This window comes from Aquila chrysaetos, chromosome 23 (genome assembly GCF_900496995.4).
Source record: "Aquila chrysaetos chrysaetos chromosome 23, bAquChr1.4, whole genome shotgun sequence".
NCBI lineage: Eukaryota > Metazoa > Chordata > Aves > Accipitriformes > Accipitridae > Aquila > Aquila chrysaetos.
Genome location: NC_044026.1, coordinates 20,133,527 through 20,159,783, shown reverse-complemented (window position 1 = coordinate 20,159,783; position 26,257 = coordinate 20,133,527). Strand labels below are relative to the sequence as shown.

At 43.9% G+C, this 26,257-nt stretch overlaps 1 protein-coding gene across 1 annotated transcript; it reads right to left on the bottom strand.

Moving 5' to 3' along the window:
• Positions 1-1,238: 1,238 nt before the first annotated feature.
• Positions 1,239-24,291, bottom strand: GRPR (gastrin releasing peptide receptor). The gene is made up of 3 exons (XM_029998969.1): positions 22,857-24,291; positions 5,884-6,235; positions 1,239-2,299 (listed from the first exon to the last, which is right to left on the bottom strand). The coding sequence occupies exons 1-3, from the start codon at positions 23,273-23,275 to the stop codon at positions 1,907-1,909; spliced, it is 1,164 nt and encodes a 387-aa protein (XP_029854829.1). The 5' UTR covers positions 23,276-24,291; the 3' UTR covers positions 1,239-1,906.
• Between the last annotated feature and the right edge of the window lie 1,966 nt (positions 24,292-26,257).

Sequence of the window (26,257 nt, the reverse complement as noted above, 5' to 3'; positions counted from 1 at the left end):
TTAGTAAAATACCTCAGACCAGGTAAATTTTTCCCATTTTGAAATGTCATAAGCAGCTCAAAACTCAACCAAACTCTCTGAAATGGTCACAGACTGGGCTTCTGGTACTGTGCGTGGCTTCATGTTAAAGCTCAGGGAAAGCGCCGTCCTGCTGAAAATTTTAGTAAATGAGGACCTCAGATAGCCCAGTAAATTGAAATTAATACCATAGCTACACAGTCAGCTAAGCAAGGGAATAGACTCAGCTGTAAAATAACCCCACCACATTCTTTTTCAGGCTGATCGAGGTGTGGGGGCAGGAGGGGGTGCCCCAGGCAGTGGTGCCCAGGGATGGTGGGGGGACAGGGGAGGACTGCCCTTACCAGCACATCAGCGTGGTGGTGTGGCCACATCCTGAGCTCACATACCTGCATGTTGAACCTCACCCAGGGCACTCCTCCCGAAGGCAAAATCAGCTAAAATTTTCAGAGCTCTGCCTTTTGCATTGCAGCCCTTTTGCAGTCCCTGGAGACAGCAGCTCCCACCAGCATCCCTGGGCACCCGCAGATGCAGGGCTGAGTGTTTTTACACTGCACACATGACTTTTTCTACATTCAGAGAGCAAGACCAACACAAAGTTTTACTAGCTTTCATTTTTCTTTTGCCACGGTAAGGAAAAGGATTATCATCAAAGAGGATGAGGGCCATTAAACACTCAATATTCTGTTACAGTGATTGGTTTATGGCCTCATTTTGCAGCAGCTTGCTTTATCAGGTGTGCAACTTCATTGCCTGTCCTATAGCCCACACGCTTCATGAGTTTGTTATCTGCAAGACACTGTGCTCCTGTTTCCAGAATAGCTGGTACCTGGCACGGGAGCTGCTCTGGAGCGAACATTATAGAAGACCTGATTCTACAATCTGTTAGCCAGTTTTGGACCTCTGTCTCCACAGATTTCTGTGAAGATAGAAGGAAAAAACCTGTGGGTTGGAGATCAGACCTTGCATTGCTGATAGCTTTTACTGAAAAACTAGAGTGTTTTACAAAGCACCACTGCATGAAAAATAGCTGTGCTTCATTTTCTATTAATTGCCTGCCCTTAGCCAAACCCAACTAAAATTTTGTGGTACCCCTTAGGTGATGAAACATTCGCTGCCTCACACACTGAAGACAGGAAGAGCAAAACAGTAATGCTTGGAAAATGCCCTGCTGTCTCCTCCACAACATTGCAAAAGCTCACACATTTGAAAACTGTAAACATATTCCAACTCACATTTATTCACGTTACTGCTTTCACATTGATGTTGTGCAAGACACTGCTCATTTCAGATGGGGCCACCAACGTGCCCCAGTAAACTCTTGATATCTTTTATACCATGAATTAATACTGTAGTCAGAACATTAATAAATACTTGAAAAGTCTGTAAATGACCTACACTGAACTCCTTTGTAAAAGTATTTACCTTATTTAAATGGATTTATTTTGGTGTCAAAACATATAATACCATGACTGCTGGATGCAAATGTTCTGACAAATTTTGTGCACCTGATATGGTCTTTGTCACTGCTGTAAGTCTGCCTGAGTTCGGGATTGAGCAGAAAGCGATGAAGAACCTGCAGAGCCAAACTAGATTTGATCTTAAGATGCTCACTTTGCTGTCATTAAAAGCAGTGGGTCTTGAAGCAACACAGCACTTCCCAGGGAGATCCTGTGGGCTGGTGCTCAATGATCTGCTGCTCCGGTGATGCCTCAGCCAGGAAGAAATGTTGGATGCTTCAAGCTCCTCTAAGTTCTCTGAGCACATCAGACTGCCTCGCACACTTGTGTGCATGTGTGTGTGCGTGCGTGGGCTACTCATCATCCCCACGGAGCAAAACCAAGCAGCTGCACCAGGTATATGATGCGGCAGTCCCTGACTGTGCCCTTTAGACATAGCCTTCATGGCAGACGTGGTTGCCGTTGATAAGGCTGAAGGTGGCCAGGGAATGGTTGGTGCTCTTGAGGGAGGTCATTCGCGTGGTGCTCCTGGCCATGCTCTGGGACCGGATGAGGAGGCGAGCTCTGCAGCAGAAGAGCTGGTTGTTGAACTGTTTCCGAAAGCTCTTGCTGAGCAAGTAGAGAGCAAATGGGTTGACACAAGAGTTAGTGAATGCCAGGATCCGAGCACAAATGCTGGAAATGAAATGCAGCACTGAGGTGTCCACCTCTGAGTAGTGGTAGGACCGGTATAAATAAATTACATGAGTGGGAAGCCAGCAGAAGGCAAAGAGGCACACAAAGACCAGTACTGTCCTGGCCAGGCGCTTACGGGATTCAATCTGGAAGAAGAAGGAGAAATGTACATTAGTAGCTATTCCTAGCTCAGACCAGTAGCTAACTATTTTCCCCAGTGCTGCAGCTCTGGGGCTAGCGCATGGCAGGTGGCATGGCGATAGCAGGGCAACCTGGACCGCAGGTGAACACTGAGTCAAGGGCCCTCCTTGTGTCTCCTCAATCCCCTTCCCCTAAAAAAAAAAAATTCTGAAAATTTATTACATAAGGAAGTAGTCTTTCCTTTCCTGTTTAGACACAAAATTCCAATGGCTTGTCACTTTGTAAAATCCCAGCTCAGGCAACAAAAGTGTGGATACCTGCATTAGTTATCCATCTGTAATATATACAATCAGATGTAATTTATATATATTAACTTATTATTAGTATTAGTATTAGTATTAATTATGGGGTAGGCGTCTGGGATATTTCACAGAGCCCAGAGGCAGGAATTTCTGCCTTGGGGCCATGTGGTATATGTACACAAAAGTGCTGCCAACAGCTCACAGCCCTTAGAGACCAAGTGCAGCACTCAGAGGCCACAGGAGCCAGAGAAACCGAGAGAAGAAATCCTGTACTTGGAGAAACACCGAGGCACTGGTGAGGTGGCCCCTTCAGCTGAGAGAGCTCGGGCCACGAGGAGAAGGCAGATGTAGGTGGTGAGTAGACGGATGACCAACTCTCAGCATAATTTGAGCTTTGTCAGGGAACGGTGCTTTTACAATGTCAGCTAGCACGCAGTATAACCTTCATGCAGACAAGCAGCACTTTTGTTTTACTTTATGCGTACAAGCTTGGAGTCAACCCAAAGGTATTGCTCAGCCAAGGGGAGCTGAGGTAAACTGTACCTTGTCTTTTGTCCACCAGTGCTCCACACTAAGATAACAATACCACTGGAAAACACATCTTTCTTCCCAACAAAGACAAGAGCCGTGACGGAGGTCACCCGAAAGGACGGGACAGACAGAGCGCCCAGAAAGAGCTGCTGAGATACCCTGCTCCCTGGGAGAGGTTGCACAGCCAGAAGTTTGCAGGCACAGAAAGCGTAACACCGCTGACTTTTCAGGGCTTCCATAACGTTCTCTTCTCTGGTAATCCCTGCACCTCTTCCCAGGCACTCCTAGGGAATTTGTTGCAGTCTGCTCCCTGTATTTGAGTCTGACCTGAATGGCCTGAAACCGCCCCTAGCCCCAGCCCCACTGCCCTTGTTCCTGCCCCGGTACGGCTACGATGCCTGGCCAGGCTCCAGGGACGCTTGCCCGTCCTCACTCCCCTTCCAAGCTGCACAAGTACATCAGAAACTGAGCAGTTCACACCGGCTGGTCTTTCCTCAGGACAGCTGCAAGCAGGGAGTAGGCAGAAGAGACCCAGCAAGCCCATTTTGACTTTATTTTGTGCCCCTTTAATGGCACCAAGTGAAAATCAGCCATTGAGCTTGAGAAGGATTGACATGTATGAGATGATAATGTCTCCAGAGAGTGGGCTGAAAATTAAATCCTTTGAGAAAGGGCTCTCCTTGGCTAAACCATATATTCTTTTTAAATGTATCCTTAATTTGATATAGGGCTATTGAGGCCACATCTGCACTATAAAGAAAGGAAGCAATGCTATAAAGAAATCGATACCAGTTATCTCAGATGGAGACCTATAGCTCCTGAATGCACTGCAGGACAGGAATGATGGACTGATGGTGCTAGACTGTAGCCTGGCCTTTTGCTTTCTTTAGAGCTCTCTCCCCAAAACCAAAGGAGGAAAGGGCTGCTTTTACTACTCACTTTATCGTCACTAATCAAACCAGTCATTGAACCAGCAGAAAAATGGCCTGCAAGGGAAAAAGATTTATGCACATTCAGAAGGGGAAAAGGAGAAGGATTTCAGGGATTGCACATCATTCAACGGGCAGAAACCACAACTTTCCAGCCCCGCTGTTTCACCTTAGCACCTGATGGCTGCGTGAGATGATTGTGTTAGGTCAGCCTAAGGAGGAGATGTCAGCTGTGTGCAATTATATGGACATTTGTTCAGCTGAAGAATGGCTTGTGTCAGTTTAGCTTAGGTTGAAGCACACCTCAGTTGAAAGGAAGAGGAAAGGTAAATAAGGTAAATATGTCAAGGTAAATAAGTTGTTTAGAAACAAGTTACCCTGCTGTTATTTACTTACTTGGACAACCTAAGGCTCAGATGCATTCAAATTTAAGCACTGACCTGAAATACCCAGTTGCTCATGCAGGATTTAGATTCCCCCCTGGGGATGACTTTTTCTTGCCAGTTGCTTACAAAAGGAGCAGTCAAGAGGAAACAGTCTCCAGTTGAAAGGCTGGAGTTAGGCTGGCCAAATCCCCTCACTTGGTTCAGGACTCACACATTTTCAGCCACATATTTTCAACTAGAGCATGAAACTCACTTGAAATACATGGGTCCCAGTTGAACCAGCCCAACTGTGAGCTCTGTGGTGGGATGGTTTGGGGAGTTTTATAAAAAAAAAAAAACCACACTCAAGAGTGACAGTAACAGAAGTAGCTCTGCTTTCAAGGGTACAAAGGGAACAGTAAAAGACTGTATTATTCTGGAGCAAATGGCCTACTTACATAAATCAAAGACTGTCTTAAGGTGAAACCTGAGGTTACCATCTATTGGACCAGATTCAGATTGACCAGTCTGACTTACTATTACAGGTGGACAGGTTGTTCTGTCCAACACCACTCCCCTCTGGAGACAATAGAAAAAGAGGCAGTTGTAGAAGGAGAATTATAATGACCAAGGGGTTTAAGGGAAGAAGCCAGGACTTTCCTTTTCTCTTGAGATTTCACACTGCAAAGATCACACCATCCACAAGACATATAACTTCAGTGCAACTGTGAGGACCCCACACGATCCTGCTCGCTCCTCCTTCCCGAGGACCCTGCGCCCACCACTGTCCTCCTCTGGTCTCCACTCCCCTCGTCCCTCTCTAGCCTGCACTGATTCCTCAACACGGCACAGCACCAGCAGATGACAGCTGGAGCCGCGGTGAGCTGCGTACCTCCTGCCCTGACCCACCGGTACTCCTGGCCCTGGGGGGGACCTTGCACGAGGGGCTTCCCCCCCCCTCCACTCTCCCATTGCTGTGTCCTATTTACTTTTCAGTCCGGAGGACTGAATTACAGAGCCAGCCTTTCCTTCCGTGTGGAGAGGGACTGCTTCGCAGAGCAAGGCTTTATCCGAGGTCCTCTGTCTGACAAAGCAACTTTGAGAAGTTTTGATTTTCTGCTGTGTCACACCTCAGCTTCAATATCCGAACACTGTCCCCAGCTCTGCTTCTTTCCCTGCATCCTAGTCAATACCTCCCCAGGCTTTGGCATGGGTATCCTGCTGTGTTTGCCATGGTAACCACCCTGCCAAAGTCTCTGAACTTAGAAACAGGAGAAGATGCTTTAACTGTTTAGCGGTGTGCCGTGGCTTGTGTCAACCATTTTAATTCTTTTAGCCCACCTAATCTACTAAAATCAGCACAACAGGTGCAGTCTGTGCCAGTGTAAATTTCCCTGTATGCACACTCTTTACTCCCAGATTCACAGGGAATGTGGATTTTGGTAGAAAGTCAAGTCTCTACCTGTTTCCTCACATGCACGTTTCCTTCCACGGGGATGTTGTAAGCGCTCCGAATCAAATTCTTAGCAATGAAATAATAATATACTGAAATGACAGACAGGGGAATGACATAAAAGATGAGAAATGATGCCATCGAGTGAATTTTGGGATGCAGCCCATCAGAATGCGGGTAAGGAGCACAGCTGACGAAGGTTTTATTAGTCCCTTTATCATGGAAAGGGTGCAGATCTGAAAACACTGCTTCAGGGATGGCAAGCAACATGGATACAATCCAGATTATAGCAGCTCTCACACAAATCTTCATCAGTGCATGGGATGCTTGGATCTCCATTGGCCTTACTATAGCTTTATACCTAAAAAAGAAAAAAGAAAAAAAAAATTATTGACCTCAACACTTTAGCATTGTATTCTTGCTCATCCCGTCCATTTAGAAAAAAACACCCCAACAAAATCCTTCTTTATTCAAGACTGTGAATTTTTTTCTGGTGTTTTAAATTTCAATGTTTTCAATAGATTTCTCGTTTTAAACCAGAGCCACCTGTCATGGGTCCATTCAGTTTCATGTATTGATTCTCATTTCATTTAATTTGTAATCGACCCAACAAAGCACGGTGCTGGCTGACATTAATATGTATGTCCAAATAGCATTAAGATAGGAAATGCAATCATAGACTTGTCTTCAAAAGCATACAGCAGTTTGCACCTGTTCACAGAATAGTGTTGAAGGAAACTGAATGGAGGTTTTGCCATATATTTCATTGTGAACTGTGAGTACACTGGCCTCCTGCAAGCCAAATCTTATGTTTTCTCAGGCTACAAAGAGCATGTTGCCCATTTTAATTGCTGTTTGGTGGTGTAGCTGGCAATTAACAGTTGTCTGTAACTCGATGCATGCAGGCTAAGTAGCCAGAGCTGCTAACTGACATTCTTGAAGAAAAAAAATTTATTGCTTGCTATGCTAGATACGTAGAAGACTTTTTTTGACTTGCAATTTTGTCTTTCATGATTTCAGCCTTTCAGAAAATTGTATTTTAGAATCCAAGAAAATGAAAGAAGCAAACTTATTTGAACCTGATGTGTGTAATGAGAGAGAGGACTGGAAAACAGAAGAGCTTCGTATCTGATAGAGCCCTGCTCCAGAAGGAGTGTGCACTCCAAGTAAATCATGATTCACATATGCATTTAAGGAACATAGTAGAAAAAAAAACATAATTAGGAAGAAATATCTACAGGTTTCATAAATTATTATTTAGGGTCGTTGTCATAACAATTAAAATCAGTTGGACGTCTTTTGCAGGATCTGCCTCCCCCTGCCCATGGCCTATTTGGTGCCTTTGTCACTGTCAGCTCCCTGGGGACTGATGGCTGTCTGGGCCCTAGGCTGTCCCAGCCCGCTGTTGGCGTGGCAGGGTACATCCCCACGTGGCTGCTCTGCAGTCCGTGTCCAAGCTTCTACCAGGATCCTGGCTCTTTCAGCCAGCCAAATTGGGCACTGGGATGGGAGCAGAGGTAGCAAGCATCATGCCCTGCCTGAGACCGGGCGTCACAGAAGGGTCCATCCACCTGGCAGCCCAAACCAGGGACACTTCATGGACGCGACTGATTCCCCACATACTATATATAGCCTGCATTATCCTAGAGAGGAGTCTGTCAGTTCTGCACTAGCTGCGTAATTGCCTTATTTGCAGGATAAACACACATTCACATTCAACTTCTAGTTATGAGCAATACCCTGTTCAGCATGCCTATCCTTTCCCTCTGTGTAGGTATATATGTGTGTAAATCTGTGTGTGTATTTTATATATATACACGTATATTTATATGCATATATTTTATACATACACATGTATACATAAGTATATACATACTTACAATTACATTTATTTATATTTATTTTTATAAACACTGTGTCTGGACATCTCATCATTTGCAGATGTTTCATCATACAATGCCACAGGTGACTTGTGTAGATGATTTTTTTCTTTAATGGACTGCAATCACCTTGCTCAATAGTCTTCTGTTTAGCCACTTATTCCCCAAGCTCTCCAGCTTCCCTTTATTCCAGCTATACAGCTGCAGCAGCCAGATACAGTATTTTTCAGGCTTGCTTAGCACCTCTTTAACTTGCATTCTGAAGCTGGGGATTCAGTTGGTGTCATACTACAAAGCACAATCTTCCAGTGCAAGATCATCATCTCAGGTGAAGAAAATCACAGCACTTAAACAAATATGATGTTACGACTATTGCAGTAATAAAATGGAAGAGCTAGGCAGATTACTGAAACAATGTAGATGAAATAGCTCATTTTATAGCCTGATTTCCAGTTACAGATTATTGACAGAAACACTAGCTAACATCTTCAGTAAACCCTAAGGAAGATAAATGCAAAAAGAAATTAATTATGTATTAAGATATTAATAAATTTAGTTAATTCAAAGGTATTTCAGCAGGTGTTTATTGTGTGCTTATCAACACGGCATGTTAGCATAATTATTTCAGGGATTTTCTTACATAATATAGCCAACTGAGAGAATATTTTCCAGCATTGATTTCCACTCACATGAATGAATTGAAGAATATGGAGAAAGAAAGATTCTGTTTTATTATTATTAATTAATTATTATTAATTAATTATTCTATTTATTAACATTAATAGAGTGAGTCAGCAAATGAATCCATTTTAAGTTATTAGTACATTTTAATTGGAGATGGCATTTTTCAAACAATATAATTTTGAAAGAACATAATTAGAAATGGCTTGCAAAGCGCTCAGTGTAGACTCAAATCATGAGGTCGAAAGCATAAAAAGATAAAAAAGAAAAAACAGAGCTAGAAAATAGGGTTTGAAAATGTAAGTTCTCAGATGTAAGAACACAGGTAGATATATTCTTAAGAGCCTGACAATTGAATCAAATTATGTTACTGACTGTCTGCATGTCTTCTTTGACGGTGGGCTAACTTATTCAGAAATCTTCAGCAATCCCTGTTATCCTCCGAGTATTAATGCTTAATTGATACGTACTGATCTGGTGGGAGTCTCCATTTCCAGCCACCTTCTTGATGTGTCAGCGGGCCTCTCCCCAGCTTGCATCTCAGCATCTCTACTCTCCCACACCAGCTTGGGTTCAGGACAGCAGCTGCAGGGGTTGCTCTGCGTGAGGGCATGGGGGGGCACGCATGAGCAATCGGACCCCCAGGCTGGGGCTGGGGCTGGGAGACCACTGGAAGGTTTGTCTGTGGTCGGTGCTCAGGGAGTGAAAAAGCTGCACCTTCTGGTTGGTTTCTGAGTGGGGCTCAGAAACTCCTTCACTCCTTTACTTTTCCACACCGCTTTCCTGATAGGGTCAACCCTGGATTTTACAATTTATTGGACATTTCTTAAGAACTGCAGCAAGGTAGACTGGGTTTGAGCAGCAGCTGGTCCTGTTTTTCAGCATCTGTATTTCCAGCTTGTGCATCAAATATTATTTCAAACTTTCCACAGCTTTGTCCTCTGCAACTTCTTTTTCAATGAGTTAGCCTGAGGCACAGAATTTTCCCATATTTAACACCCAGTATTTGAATAATCCAATCCATTTTGAAGGGGACATTGATGAATATGCCTATACAACTCAGTGCAGCCATGGACCTAGGTGGCCAGCCGAGTGAGCCCTCATGCAAGGGTCTTACAACAGCGTTATTTTTCACCCATCCAGTAGCATGGGCTCCGAGAGTATGTGTCACATTGCATGCTCAGCTTGTCTGCAGTAGATCCAGACATGGTCCTGGATTTGTCACCTCTGCTGCTTTCACATTCGGTCTCTAATTATTGTTTGATACCACTTTTTTCAGCTGAAATCCTTTCCCAATCCTCTTTTAAAGAAATTTTTGAAAAAGATTAAAAACCAGAGGTGTGATTTGTGCCCTACAAAAAAGGCCAAAACTTAAAAAGAAAAATATGCCTTCTGAAGATTCAGTTGAATAAAAAATGATACAGTCAAGAACTTGTATCAACTCCAACCTCTCTCCAGTTGTCAAACAGCCCAGGTGAAAATGACTGGGTTGCCAATCTGATAGGAAATATGAAAGAGATGCTGACCTTTATTACTGCTCAGTCTTTTTGAAATTCTTTGTTCCTGCTGTGCTTGTGAAGCAGCAACCTGCCTCATGCACAGCAGCTACCAATGACCTTCTGGCCAGGATGGATGCCAGTGATGTCTGTGTCTCGCAGTCTTGTTCAAAGAAGCCCGCACAAAGAAATTACACATGGGGCTAGCTTACATGTAATTACTATAATCACAGTTCATGAGGCACCATGAGGATTCACCCTATAGGGCAATCCTCCCCTCCACCAGCCACAGTGACTCCAGTGCCAACCCTCTTCTCCAGGTCAGTCTCCAGGCCTCCAAGAGGAGCCTGGTGAGAGGGTTGCTTCAACCCAGAATGCCAGAATTCAATAGCTTATAATGCAGGATCACTTCTTAACATAATCCCACAAATTCATTGAGGATTGGTAGAAGCCCACGGAGTGTGTGCCTCTCCATTGAATCCTGGAAAATATCTTATATGTCTCTCAGGGTCTTCGTCGTGCTCACTGAGTAATTGTTTCTCACAACTGAAACTACTAAAATTACCATAAACTGCTAAAATGTGACATACAAGGTTTTTCTGTGGTAAATACTTTTTCCCACTGAGGTTAATATGCCAGGGAAACTGGAAAACTGTGTCATTATCCTTGTATTAATAATAATGTAACTAACGATAACACCACCAGATGTACTCTAAAACTTTGACTGTGCAAACATTGGTTAATACTGTACACTTAGACCCAAAGCTGCAACTTCAAACATAAACACAGAGGTAGCTTTATCATGAAGAAGACAGTTACAGATACACTCTCCAAAGACACAGATCAAAATAAGGCCCAAAATGGATGTCAAAGTTTCCTAGACGCAGTTTCTCTGCTGGTGCAAAATATTTTAGCCATCTTTTTGCTCCTCAGCTGAGCCAAGAAAATACACACCTGCTGATGTATAAACAGGCTTTGCCCTCAAAGCCATATTGCCTATATGTTCCTAAGCACAGAGATATGAAGGGTTGTAATTTTGCTCTCACACTGGAGAAGAAAGGACCTTATCCCTAAGGTGGCAGTTCCAGTGCATCCCTCATGCTCTTTTACTGTCACCTTCACCCACTTACTTGTGCCTGCTACAACAGCCACAAAAATTAAATCAAAACAACTAAAGCATGGGAGGAAAATCAGGTGCTTCCCTTGGATTTTAAATTAATTTAGCTCCATATGTCTCACTGTCTGGTTTTTGGTTTTTTAGGCACGTAACTTTATATTGCATGGGGAAGCTGGTGCTGTAGGTAGCCTTAGCTTGCCTTCCTCTTTTATGTTTGCTTTTTATTAATGCCTTCCCCCTTCCCTTATGTCAGCGATTAAAACTAATATAGATGGTCCATACAACGGCCCTCATTGTATATCTGGTAGGTACAGGCTGCGAAAAAAAGAGACAGGCTTTTTTAAGCTGGGAGATACCACCTTCTGCAGCATCTTTACAAGTGGTAGGTCAGTAGATCCTAATTTCAACCAAAATAATTTGTGTCCTTTGTAATAATTGCAATTGCTGCCAGTGGCAATGGGAAAGAAACATCCCTCCCTCATGGCAGCGAAGGCGGCTGGTCACACGGGTAGGTGGCTGTCGGAGATGTTCCTGGCGACTGAATATGACAGCAAGGATTGTATAGCACCTATGTGCTGGCCACTACATCGCTCTCATCTATTGAATCTGACTTAATAGAGGCACTAAATTGCTTTCATAACTCTTTCTTCCTTACTTTTTTCAGCAGTAGGAATGTAGCAAGAGAAAATGGCTGAAAGAGGCTCTGCCACAGAGTACTACCCCTTTTTATCACAGCCCTTCCACGCATGCCTACCTTCCTGCAGCTGAACATCATGCTTGCAAGCAATATCAGAAGAGAAAAAAAAACCCTCCCATCCTTCATACAGGGAAATGGGACACTGCCCACCCAAAATGAATTTGCAGGAGTACTTCAGTTTCAGGAAAGTTTCCTCCAAATAGTATCATCCATTACTGTCCTACACTGTTGACATAAAAAGATCCTGGGCCCCACTCCCGAATTTGTATAATGGTTTAAAAAAACAAGTGCATTAAAACCTGTTCAAACAAAATTTCAGAAGGCTTGCCTGCCCTTGCTTCATTACCAACCCCACTGTTTAGACTGCATCAGGCTGGAGGAAAGATTTGCCATATTGCCACTTTCTGTTTTTTCTCTGAAGTGAGAAATCCACTTACAAACTTCTGAATCTGTTTAAACTGAGCTCTATTTTGAGATGTTGGGCTAATGTGAACCTGAAACTTAAATAAAAAAGCAAGGATTAGTTGGAATGGACTGATGTCTTACAAAAATAGTCATGTAAATTGCTGTGAAGTAAAAACACTGAGCTCTTCCCAGCTCTAGAAAATGAGCTCCTGAAATTGCCGTGACTTCCTATTATAATAATGAAAGAACTGCCTCTCAGTCAGCATGTCCCCATATTTCTTCTGTTCCCACCTGTAACCAAAAGAGGGAGAAAAGATCTGCAATTCCCACTTCCTCTGATTACCTGTCATCTGTTTCCATTTGTAAGCTTAATGCTTATTACCATTGATCTGGTCTTGGCCCATGAATAGACTGAACAAAAATCTTCTCATTAAAATTTTGTAATTATGTTCTACTAGTATCCCATTATTGTTTTGCCCACATAATATGAAGGACTGGCTCAATTACCATGCAAAAAAGCCTCAAGCAACAGAGAAGAAGTTGACACTATGCAAAAACTGCATAAATGAAGCAGGTGGAGCCTTGTTGAATGTGAAGCTCCACTTGGAAAGCAAAGAAAAAGTCTTACTAAATATCTGAAGAAATTTATGAGAAATGCAATGTCCCAAACTTTCTTTATTGTTTCCACCATGAATGTTAGGAATATTTATAGCTCTGAAGACAATTCAATAAATCCACAGAATTGCTAGACTGTCTAACTCATCAACACACTCCGACAATCTATTCTGGGTCTATCTGTTTTCTGCATACTTATTTAAGATTATCATTATTATGCATGATTCTTGGGTGACATCTGTTATTAAAATCTTTAGTAAATTGCATATGGGCACAAAGACATCTCTAATGGGCTAGTCTTACATACATTAGCAGGTACTGCCTACTTTCTCTCTTGTTATTAATTTACATTTAAATGAAAAGAAAAAGGAGGCACTGATGGAATTGGCATAGTTCTCACTTTTTAAAGGGTGTGTTCAAATTTCAGTCTGTATACCTGCATACTGCTACATCATCCTGGAATCTGGACAAATGGGAATTTCAGTCCAGGAATGACTAAGGTAAAAAATGGGACAGAGTGTTTTAGAGACCATTGAACTGCACTACACACTGGGGAAGGAGAGCTTAAACAGTAACCATTTGATAGTGAATGTGCTATTGGACGTAGCAGCCATGGTGTGTTTATCTTAATTTTGTGGAAAGAGAAGAAAAAGCTATACATATATATGTACATATATATGTATATATATGGAACTTTAGAGAAGCAGGTTTCCTAAAATTAAAAGCAGCTGTCAGATCAACTGACTGGGAATATAAATGTAAAGGGGGCAATGCTAACTATACATTAGTAGCTGACCTCCAGCCTCCTCCCTTGTCTCCCCCACCTTGCCCTGAAAAAACGGTGCCGGGCAAAAACCTGCCCTGAATAAGAGAAAATGAGGAGCCATGCTAAAACCTCAAAGAAGTAATTAAAAAAATCAATATACAACAGATGGGAAAAAAAGCAAAAGTAAATGACAGCAAATATCAGAGTTTTAAAATGTCGGTGACTGATAAGGGAAGCTGGAGGAGCCAACAAATTATCAAAGGTCGCTGTGTAACAGACAAACATGCATTTTTAAATACATCAGAACAAAAAAAAAAATCAGTAAGTCAGGCATACACATAAATTTTGAAGATATGAACAATGATGAGACAAGGCAAAAAGCAATGACTACATATTTGTCTTCAAGACCAAATGTGGAGGAGGCATCTATACCATGTGCGCAGTGCTATAGATACAGCAGAAAACTCGTCAGCTGTATTAAAGAAGATGTGAGCCACCATCTGCTAACACAAACCACTTTCACACCAGCAAGCCTGAATAATTTACACCTAAGAGTATTAAAGGAACCAGATGGGGAACAACTGGTGTTAATTTTTTTAGAAATCTTGAAAAAGTGGAGAAATCCCCCAGAAGTGGAGAACTGGCTCCAAAGTTCTGAAGTTCAGAAAGCTGGAAGGTGTGACCAAGAAAACTGCAAGTATTTGGGTTGCCCAAGGCCAGTTGTGGATAGAATAATGGAGAGGTTAATCCTACCAACAGGTGATAATTAATATGTCTGTCTTGTTTAATGCACAGCAGATTTAGTATTTTTTTTTAATATTGTCACAACATTATAACTAAGGTAAAATGGATGTTGGCCATGCTGGTGTACAAGGGAGGCACAGCCTGCATGGGCACGTTGGCATGGGTGACCGTGCATGTAGATATGCACATGTGTGTGCCAGGGCACGCGTGGTCCTCCCTCCCCTACCCACGCCCATGCAATTCCTGCTGTTCTCCCATGGGACAAGGGTTAAAATTAGCAGTCCTGGACTGGGAGGCAGGGCCATTCCAGGTGGGGACCCTGAGCCCCATGGCCTCCCCGGCAGGTCCTCAAACATGCCGGTAAAAAGGTGGCAGTGTGTGGACCCATTTCTAGCCTGCGTCCTGGGAACCTGCTCTAGCTGCAGTGTTATTTATTGCGTATACCAGCTGCCGTGAGCAGGCTATAAAACCCTTGCTGGGAAAGTTTGCAGATGACACAGTGGCTGACCAGACTGTAAAAATATTTTAGAGTCATTGGGATAAATGGCCATAGTCTAACAGAAGCCATTTTAACTCAGCCAGGTGTAAAATAGTATATCTAGGACCCAAGCGAGAAGATTATGCCAAAAAATTAGCGATCTTTCAAGGAAAGAGGAGACCAAGAGAAGACATTGGAGCATCTCTTCTGCACCTGACAAAATGAGGTATCCTGTGCCATTCTCACCGTGTCACGGCTCTAATGTAATCAGTACCTGAGCTAGCTAATATAAAGCTAAGTCGGTTATATGATGCTTAAGTCCTTTCTGTGGCTTCAGTTAACATAGGTGTCATAAGAGACCATCACATCTATATGAACTTTCAGCTGCATGTTGGGGCTGAACAATCTAGTGTTATCCTTGACAGCTGTTACCATAGAATCACAGAATGGTTTGGGTTGGAAGGGACCTTTAAAGGTCATCTAGTCCAACGTCCCTGCAATGAGCAGGGACATCTTCAACTAGATCAGGTTGCTCAGAGCCCCGTCCAACCTGGCCTTGGACACTTCCAATGACAGGGCATCCACATCTTCTCTGGGCAACCTGTTACAATGTCTCACCACCCTCATCATAAAAAATTTCTTCCTTATGTCCAATCTAAACCTACCCTCTTTCAGTTTAAAACCATTGCCCCTTGTCCTGTTACTACAGGCCTTGGTAAAAAGTCCCTCTCCATCTTTCTTAAAAGCCCCTTTAAGTATTGAACGGCCACAATAAAGTCTCCACAGAGCCTTCTCTTCTCCAGGCTGAACAACCCCAACTCTCTCAGTCTTTCAGTTATTCTATTAGTTAGATTATTATGCAGTGGTTAGAGGTCAGAAGAATTTGGATTTGAAATATGTAAGTTCTAAGCGGTGAGGGTAACAGGGTGCCGGAGACAGATGAGGGCGACAGGGTGGTATGTGCACCTTTAGTCTGAATACTCAGAAAGTTGCCTAGTGTCACTGAAAAGGTCTGTTTTAATCCAAATCCTATGAGATATTCAGCGGCCTCTGTGCACAATGCAGGCAAGAAATGCTGCAGAACTGGATGGCTAGTGCAGTCACTGCTAGACCAACATCTGCATCTCTGGTTCTCCCAGGTCATTCAACCATCTATGTCTAAATCTCATGCTTCAGGGCTGTCTGGAGGTGTGAAGAAGTGGTTTTTCCTCTCAGGGTGTCGTGGTACTGTTTTCTGTGCTACCTTCCCACAGAGCTGCAGAGACTGGCCGTAGCTGGAGGGCAGGCAAGGACAGGCTGGGCAGAGCTCTGACAGCACTTCTCCCTTTGATGCTCCACAGTATTCTGCAGTCTGGTTAAACTGATCACTAGCCTAGCATCAGGAGGGGAGTTTTCTGCAAGGGACTCCAGCTTTCTGCTTTTCTCTACAGCATAGCAATTGGCTTGCTGCTAGGATGCCTTCTGGTGCCTCAGCACTGTGAGGGACCCAGGCATCATCCTCGTTTTCCGCCCCAGGGTACCAGCTGGTCTTCTGGACACTGAAATCCCCTGCTCCGCCTGAGGTCGTATGCAGCAGGCAGTATGAGGGGGAATCGAAGAGCCTGCTATGGGCAGGAGCTCGGGCAGGATCTTACGTTCTACATGGTTTGGGGTGAGGTGGACACATGCGTGCGGAACTAGGGAGAGACAAGGTGAGGGGGCTCCGCAGGGCTAGCAGTGAGGTCTTTTTTCAAAATAAGAAGAAAACAGGTAATTGCAAGGGCTGTCTGTGAGCAAAACAGCTGCTGGATATTTCACTGCATATACAGGACAGGCTGTGCCTGCTTCTCCTTTTTCAGCTCGACTCCCTTCTACTCTTCTCAGCCAGGCTGCTGTCCACATCTGAACACCAAGTAGTAACACGTGAACCAATGGGACCACTGTGAGCTTGTCTCCCTGCAGCGATGCCGACGTGCCAGCCCAGCACGTTCAGTCTGACACACAGCTGGCAAATTCTCCACAGCCAGTCGCTCTCCTGATTAACAGTGTGTGCAGCATCTTGTACCATGAGACCATGACAACTGATTGGGGTTTTTAGGTTTTACTGAAATGTAAACAATAGGTAATCCAACTTTTCTTCCTTTTGATTGCTTAAATATTGACAGTCTCCAGCACATTAGCACTGACTCTAACCTCGGATTTGCGCACCGGTCCCACTGATATAAACAGGAGCTCTAATGTTCCTGGTTATAGAAGTACATCTATCGTGTTTTGGCCATCTGCTCCAGCTAATCAAGGTATTCAGAAGGTTTGTGCTGTTTGATCTGTTTCTCTTGGTGCAGACGGATGCAGGGGCTGAGGAAATGAGAGCTAAAACCAAGGGTGTTAAGAGTGTTTTTATTATATTGACACAGTGGCCAGCAACACAGGATCTAAGACTCCGTACATCGGCTGAAAGAGATATGTGTATCTCTCTCTGCACATACCCTGTGCCATCAGCACAGGAAGAGCAGCGGCACGGACACCGTGCCAGCAGCAAGGGTTGAGGAGTGGCTGCCTGGTGCTTCAGCTGGAGGGAAGGCTTTGGGCGGGGGTCTGAAGCCCCTCTGGTTTTCTTCCCCGGCTTGGAAGGACCAATGTTCTGGCTGAGATCACGTCAGTGGATCTAAAATGTACACATGGGGGGTATCATTCTGCCTACTGACATCGACCAGATTAGAGGCTGTCTTGGTAGTTCAGAGAGTGGCTTTCTTCCCCACCCTCACAAAACCTTCCCGAGGCTGCACAGTAAATTGATCCAAAATAGTGCCTTAGTTACCTGATGGGATTTCATGAATGCTGTGACTAGACTGACCAGAATAAATTCATAACCGCTATGGACCTGACACTTTACAACTGATGGTATTTAAAAAAAGTGTCACTCTGTGAGTCAACTCAATGGAAATCTGGTTTGGCTTTCCATAGCTTTATTTCAGGGTGGCACACTTCCCTTAATCCTCTTGTGGAGACATAATCCAGTGATTGTAAAATAAAACAAATGAACTGACTTGTAGATATTATTTCTCCTCTGGTATTGTACATAATATTAATAGTAGGGGCTGAAGACATCCAAATCACAGAAGAGATGAGTCCACTAACAAAGATTTTTGCATATTTAAAAGTATCTTTCTAGAAATTCTGGATTTGTTTCTTTCCTTCCACACTACTTTTTGGGGAGAGGGGGTTGTTTGAAGTTTTTTATTTCTTAGATAAACAAACTGTCATATGAGTCCAGAGGAACATCAGAAGTTGTGTCTGTGATCCACTCCAAGGGACCCAGTGCAGCTGGAAGAATGGCAGCATCCCTGCGTTCATACCTGCACCCAAGCACTGAGGTCAACATTTCCAAAGCTAAAGTCCTCATTTCAGACGTCCCACACGACTGCAATTTCTGCTGTCAGCAGCTGGTCTTACCAAGGTAAGCCACCTAACCTCACACGTAATGTCACCCCATGTGTCTCACCACACCATCGCTCCCTTCCACCACAGACCAGCAGGCAGCTGCAGGTGGCAGGCATTGCTGCAGTTTTCCAGCGCTAAAACCCAGGTAATCCAAGGTGCTTAAAGTAAAGATGCTGCTTGTAAACTCCGATTACGCTTTTCACTTACTCTGCTGGGTGCTTGTGAAAACAGCATTACTTTAGGAAGGTTTCACTGCATGAACACCAGGGCATTTCGATTTTTTACCATGTCAGCAAAACAGTGGGGAAGTATGATCAGTGCTTGACAGCTTGGGTAATTCAAATGCAAATGTACAAACCCTGTCAGTCATGGGAGAAACAGTCAATTAAATAAAGACATCTCCCATGACAAGGGCAATTAAATGGGCTGCTTTTCATCTTACTGCGCAAAGATTTTCCTTAATTTCCTGTCGCTTGCTGCGCCAGCCTTGGCTTTTCTGCCAGGGCCGCTGGGCCAGGTGTCACCGCTCTCACAGGTGCCTCGGTACCCCTTCCCTTTGCACCGAGGAGGAGGAGGGCAGGCCAGCGGTCGAACCCAAACTCCCTCTTTGCTGGGATGAGCTGAGCAGCAGCTGAAGAAATCCGCTGCCTCGACAGAGCAGAGCAGCGGGTAGACAGATGTCCTTCCCCTGCCAACCTCATTTACAGCCCTAAATCACACAAACACGCATACGCACGCATGGACCGCTTGTTTCCTTGCTTGTATACTCAGCCCTGGCGCCTTATCACTCATGGAGGGTGGCTGTAAGCACACCACAGACTTTAACCCTTTCCCAGCTGCTTTGCAAATTTGCCAAGCTTGCAGGAAAACAGGTCTCGCCGACAGCTCCCACTGCTCCTGCAACTGCAGCTAGACAAATGCAAGCACTGTGCAGCCAGTGGATAGTCCCACAGAAAATACATTTCTAATATTGTTAACTCTTCTTTGCCCTTCCTCGCATACTCTTTCAAATAATTTAACTTTAGCCTGATGTGATCTCCTGATTGTACACAGAGCCAACCTAAGCACCCAGGGATCCTTTGGCTGTGCCCTACCTAACCAAACCTGTGCAGGCATGCTCGTCTGCACCCATATGCACACAGAGCACCTTGCAGGCTGGGAGGCTCCCACCGCAGGAAAAGCTGAGATCAGCAGTTTGTCCCTCTGTTTCTCCTTGAGAAAAGTTTGCAAGTGTGCAGTCAATCCTCTTGACAACCACGAGGTCTTGGTGGGTCAAACCACTGAGCAGCTTTAGGTCCTCTGTGCTGGAGGTTGGCACTTAGCTGAGTGTTTGCAGTCACCAGCAGATGAGAGAGTCGGTATTATTAACCCTGCCTAACACATGGGAAAGCGGGAATGGAAAGAATAAAAGTGTACCTCGGGAAGGTATACCCTTGCACGCATGATGTGGGCTGTGCAAAAATCTATTAAAACTGGGCCCCTTATTTTCAGAAGGTGATCCAAAGCAACCAAGATGATTTGTACAATTGTCATAACATGTAGCTTACGTGTCCCACCGCTCTCTCATGTACTATATCTGCCCTACCCACTGACTTTCATCTTGTGTTTCAATGGTCACATCTTTGGAAATGACCCTGTTGTATCACACTCTGATGCTTTTCTTTACACAGCAGATTTCTGACCCCTGCAATGCCAGGTCTCTCTAGGCATCACCACAATACCTTCAGTAACGCCAGCAGTTGTTCTCACTTGCTTTTGCCAGTGGAAGGACACTGGAACTGAGGGGGGTTTGTTATTATTTTTTGCAGAAGATGAATTATAGACAAAAGGTCTGTGGTGGACTGACAAGTCTCCCTTTCCTTGGAGACAGTGCCATGTGATGCTATTCACAGCAGATGGTTTAGGAGTTTTTTTCTCTCCCTTGCTTTATGGCTTTGATTCATCAGAACAGGGACATTCACATGCTTCATGAGGCATCTCAGGTAGGGTTCACATCACTGAACATTAGCTACCTCAAATATGGGCATCTAACCTGTGCTAAACAGCAAGGCTTCCTCTATAACCAAGGAGGGAGATAGGTATCCTGACATGGTGATTTATCCTGTCTCCTCTGGAGGTGTCTCATTCCATGGACCAGGGGACACCTTGCTGACTATCCTGGAGTGCCTCCACACCTCAGACAGCAGAAGCCAAGTGAGATGAGCCATACCCGAGCAGCGTTACCTGCTGGACTCCTGAGTCCTCATGCTACCCTGCTTACACCACCGTGCCCCTGTCTTCTGCAGGTGTTTCCCTGATGGGAGCTGCCGCTCATCCTTTGTGCAATGCCACATCTGGCCTCAGAAAGGGTTGTCTGTGAAACCGCCCCAGGTGTCGGGCTCAGCACCCCCCCTGCCCCAGGGGCCACAGCAGGGTATTGGGCTGCCAGTCCCTCCACAGACCCCGGCAGGCACCACCAGGTTGGTCACAGTCAACTCGCATCAAGTTTTCCCTGGGCGGTTTAAGTTTATTTTCCTGATGATTCTGACATGATTAATACTGGGTCCTAGAGTTCAGGGTGACAGTTTTAAGAAAATAAAGATGGACTAATGGCCTGCGAGCTGACAAAATATAGACTGTATTATTTTGTAATGAAACTATCCTAGTACTGCTGTTAATATACCAAAACAGAAACTTCATCCAACATAATAGATAAGGGCCTTTTGTGGTTCAATGCACAGCATTTAAGATTCCTAGATCTAATAAAGGTAAAAGTTTCGTTATTATCTCCTTCTGCAGTGGACAACAGGTGCATTAGAAGAGGGTAAAACTGATCTCTTGGAAATAGAAGCATAAAGTCTTCTCCCACATGCATGCCTGTCCCCATTATAGCCAAGTGGCATTGAAAAGTGTGGTAATGTTTGATCACCAGGGCAGCATGATGGTTAACAGGATGCAGATAAAGCTGAAGTTCAGAATTTAAAGTCACCAACCCCAGACTTGCCACAGCTGCTGTTTCCTGTTCTGTTTGCTCACTTGAGGCTAAAAAACACTATTGATGTGCTGCTCAGTAAAAGCATTTACAATATTTACTTTATGTGGCATGTGATTAGATAGCAGCAAATCTCTCTAAAACAGTCTTCTTCATGATGCATTTTTCTTTTCCTGAGACCCCTTAAAACAACTTACATTACAGCTTTGGAAAGATGAGTTTCCTGCAGAAATACTTAGTATTTTCCTAATGTTTTCTTCAGAGCAGGCAGGGGGGATCCAGCCACCACATGAAACTCAGGAGTAAAAGTGTAGGTGGTCCTTTACTAGGGCATTTGTGCAGTTTTCCTATTTTCCCAACACTTTTAGAGCAAATTGCTTGAAGACTCTTGTCTACACATAGGCCTGTGTGTCATCTGCTACTGGGGCAGACAGTGCTATTTTTATACTTACACCAACATGGAAGAGTTAATAAACATACTGACCGTTCTGTCTCTGAAACACTATGGAATCATCTGCTTTCATTGAGACCACATACTGTATATTGAAATATGTCTATGATCTACCTTGAAAACTGGACAAAAATATTCTGATGTTTTAAAGTAGGTTAGGAGGAGGGACACAGAGTGGCATGCAAGGGACTACCTAAACCAAAATTAGTTTTACTTCTTTGTGACCAAGAAATACAATCCCCGAGTCTTTTTTGAACAAAACCAAACCGATTTTTTCTCATTGGAAATCTTAATACTTCTGTAAGATTCTATAACTTTAGCATGGTGACAAGGTATTCCTTAATCTCTTTCTGAAGCATCCAAATTAGAAACAAAATATCCCGGCTTCTCTAATGTACACAGGAGTTTCTATAAAAGCCAATAGTCTAATAAATACTTAAAACCCTTCCAGATAGGTAGGCTTCATCCTTCCAAATAACATTCAAATTAAAATGTCATTTGAATTTAAATCTGCATGCTCTGGGACAGTTTTCCAAAGCCTCACAGAGATCTAAAATAGACCTGGCTTATTAGAAGCATATCATTTGTTAAAGTCAAGCTTGTTTTCACATATTCTAAAATAGCATAGCTATTACATGTTATTTTTACCAAACATTACTGGAAGACAAAGTTTTAACAGCACAGGTCAGTTTTGACTGGATAAGGGGCAAACAGTTTAATCAAGGGAAATATACTGGCTATAGCAAACTGAGATTCCTGGCTTCATGCATCCGCATTTGAATATTTGGAACATATTTCATGAAATATTGCCTCACATGTTATTAGCCTTAAGGAAGAAAGCCACTAGAAAGAATTGATTCTAACTGCAGTTTAAATTGCTGCTCCAGTGCCTTCACACTTCATGAAATATGGATCAATTATCTTTTGGGCAAATATGAACATGTTAGCTTTTAACAGAGCTTCATTAATGGTATTTTCTCTCTCTGGTCTTTAGCTTGATCTGCTCTTGTTTTTCTTTTAATTAAGCTAGACTATTAGCTAAACTGCACAAACATTTAGTTTAGCCTAGGAGAAGCATTCTGTGTTCAGTCTGCATCCACCGCAAGTTGTGCGCTCATAACAACCAGAAATTAACTGAAGTTCTTCTTCCCTCATTAGGTTAAAAATATACATGTTACCTGAAAATATGCATTCATAATTGTGCATTTTATGGAGTCATAATTATGCAGACTTCTTTTCAAGGCTACAGCAGCCAGCTTACCTGTCAGCTGAGAGAGCAGTGAGAGTAAAGACTGACACCCCTACAGAGGTGAGCTGTATGAAGGGGATAAGTTTGCAACCAGTTCTGCCGAACAGCCACTCGTCAGCAAGGTACCTGCTGGCATCCACGGGCACACAAGTCACTAAAAGCAGCAGGTCTCCCAGAGCCAAACTGGAGATGAACAAATTAGGGACATTTCTCATGGATTTCACAGTACAGAAGATCTTAATCAAAGTAATATTGCCAACAAGGCCTATCAAAATGATGATCCCGTAGATCGTGGGGATGGCGTAGAGGAACGCTGGGTAGAACCAGTCGTCACCAAGCAGGGAGAGGTTTGCACTCTGGTTGACAGAGATGTTGTAGAGAATGAAGTTATCTGTTTCTAGGTCTAGCAGAAGGCACTCTCCAGATGCCATTGTCCTACTTTGTTCTTCTCAGAAGACAGCTTTCTTCTTCGAAAAATCCTCAAATAAATTTCTTGCTTTAATTTTGCTGCTGCTTGCTGGCTTTCAACAGTCAGAAGAGTTTAAAAGTCATATTACTTTCTGACACATCTTGACAATAAACAACCAAAAAGCAACTGCAGCTGGCTCAACAGTACTGTTTCCATAAGGTGAAAGGAGAACACCATTTAGCATAGTTTAAATCCTGAAACTTGCCTTTTCCTCATTGACTTGTCTCGCTGTTAGGTATTCCTCAGCTCCGGAAGGCCACTTATCAAATTCAAAGACCAGTAAGTCGGAGACATTTTCAAAACCGAGGCTTGTTAAATTCCCAGCTTCAGGTCTGCCAAGCAGAATCGAGTCTGAAACAAGGGAATTACAAAAAGCAAGAACTTTTGGTAGTTGCTGTCATGCTGCATTGCCAATCTCTCCCGGCTTTCAGCACCTGCGCTTGCCAGCTGGATTTAAAGTGAGGGAAAAGCAGGGCTCTGCTGGCGGCTCGGATCCTATAGGCAGGATCTTCTGGACGTCAATTCTTCCCCTGCTTCCCATGATGAGAGCAGGCTTGCTTAAATGACTGCGGTAATTCCGGGGGAGCCGCCGGCGAGCGCCGGAGAATGCCAGCCACCTGCCGGACACACTGATCACTGCCCGGGTGGAAGGGGAAATAAAAACCACACCAAAACCTCCGTTAACTCCTTCGGGGCGGGGGGGGGGGAGTTAAAAAGAATTTTAAGAAATTGAAAAAAAACCAAACAACCCTGCTCATTTATAGCTCATGAGATGCAGTTCACTGCCTCGCCAAAAAAAAAAAAAAAAAAAAAAAAAATTAGTTTATTTCAGACTGCAAATGATGTGATCAGAAAAGCAATAGCACCTTCTTAAATAAGAGCACACACACACTTTGTTTGCACTCTGGTATTCAGTTGTTCCAATGAAAGAGAATAACGATATGAAGCCAAATTCATCCCCCAGGGCAAATGAACTGAATAAAGCCAATTAAGATAAAATCAACATTATCGTTAAAGTAGGCAAATGAGTATTAGCACTATGCACCTGCAGTTAGCCAGGGGAGCCTGAACTCTGCACATTTTTTGTTAATGTTTTAATTTGGTGGTAACAATAACAAGGGACAAAGTTTACCGTTCAATGCAATCATTTCTATTTATGAGGTCCCCATCATACTGGCATCTATAGGTAACGCATGTTTAGACACAGCAGAGAAAAACTTGCTTGGCTTATAACAGTCTGAATAGAGCTTAATTAAGATATAAGTATTACTGATGCCTTACTGCTTTATAACAGGCTATTTATGATTATATACAAGGACTTTCTGGACTGCAGAGAAATACAGTTAATTTGGAAACCAGCCTGCAGAATTAAACGAAGCTGTAATTTACATTTCCCCTTGCAACTGCTCATTTTTGCGGGTGAAAGAATGTTTTACCAACTGCTAGAATTATTTGGAAGCGAGGGGGGGAGGTGATTCATATTGGGCATTAAAATGCAATCACTGGTTTCTAGATAAAGGAAGCATTTCAGGACACGATCTGGAAAATCTCCAGGTGCTCAGGAGCAGTGTCCCAGTGTGGAATTCTGAGTGGGAGACTTCAGTAGCTGTTTTCCTGCCTCATTCTTGTGAGCCTGGTCAGTGTTTTCAGCTGCTTTGCTGCTGTTCACTCTAGGTCAACAAAGGACTTAATGTGTACCCTTAACTTTAAGTAGGGCTACTCCCTTTTTTTTTTCAAGCCAAACACCTGAGAGAGTGCTGTGGTGAGAGCTCAAGGGAACAGAGCAGAAGCCAAATTTTCCGGTATTCCTTTCAGACAAAAGCCTGCTTTTAAAAATGGTCCTGAGGTTTCCCCTGTTAAAAGCAGAGGATGCAGAGCTACTGTGCACAGTCTGATCAGAACGCACAGGCAAAAGCACTTCGGTGGGTCAGGGCCAGCTCTGTGCAAGGCTGCCAGGTTGGGTAGAGGCCAGCCAGAGGCGGCACCGTGTTCGGCACAGCAGGACGTACCGAAGGCACGGAGGGGCACCACGGAGCTACTGAAGGAGCCCAGCCACACTGCGTGGTGAGACACGTCTCCCAGAACTTCCCCCAGGATATCTGGGAGTCTGGTCAGAGGGGCTGCATGACAAAGGGATGCATGCTTCCTCCTCTTGGCTTTCCGAGCTTTGGGATAAAGCGGAAAGGACATTGCTGGAAGCGAGAGGAAGAAGTGGGAGCAGCCACTCGATGTAATCCTGATGGACCCTGTGCCCAGCAGCCTGGTCGGCAGTTGGCAGCGACCTGCTCTGAGTAAGAGGTGGGACCAGAGACCTCCTGTGGTCCTTTCCCATTCAAACAACTTGGTGACCCTCGGATTTGTAAACCCACCACTCAGAGACGTAACAGCTCTAGCTCTCATCCTGAGCCTTTATTCTTCCAGATGGACAACAAAATGGTCTGTTTGCCAAAAACCCTCTAACAGAACTAAGTCATCGTTCATCACCATTTAAACTCTTCTACACTGAAATCTCTCATACCGTTACATAGCAAACTATGTGGGGTGAGCAAAGCAAGGAAATGGAAGTAATGCTGGAACCACTTCTTATCTTCCAGCAGACAGTGGTGTTGATCACTCTTCTTCTGAGATGAGTGTAGGCAGATCACCATGTCCCAGGTGTCTCCATCAGTGACGGAAGGGGCTCTTATGACCTCTGGGAGGACTCACTTCACCTTCACCTTTGTAAGGCTGATATTTCATTCCAGGAAGCACTTCAAGTCGACAGCTACAGCTTTCTAATTTTTGGTTTTGACAAACCTAGGCTTCAGGTTTTAGGACAACCTCTTTTGGCCGCAGAGAATGAGATATTGTAAAGACAAATGCAGAAAAGGAAAAAGAAACAAAACAGATCCTGTGAAGCTTGAAACTTAGTTTGGATTATAAAAACATTCATTATTTATGTCAG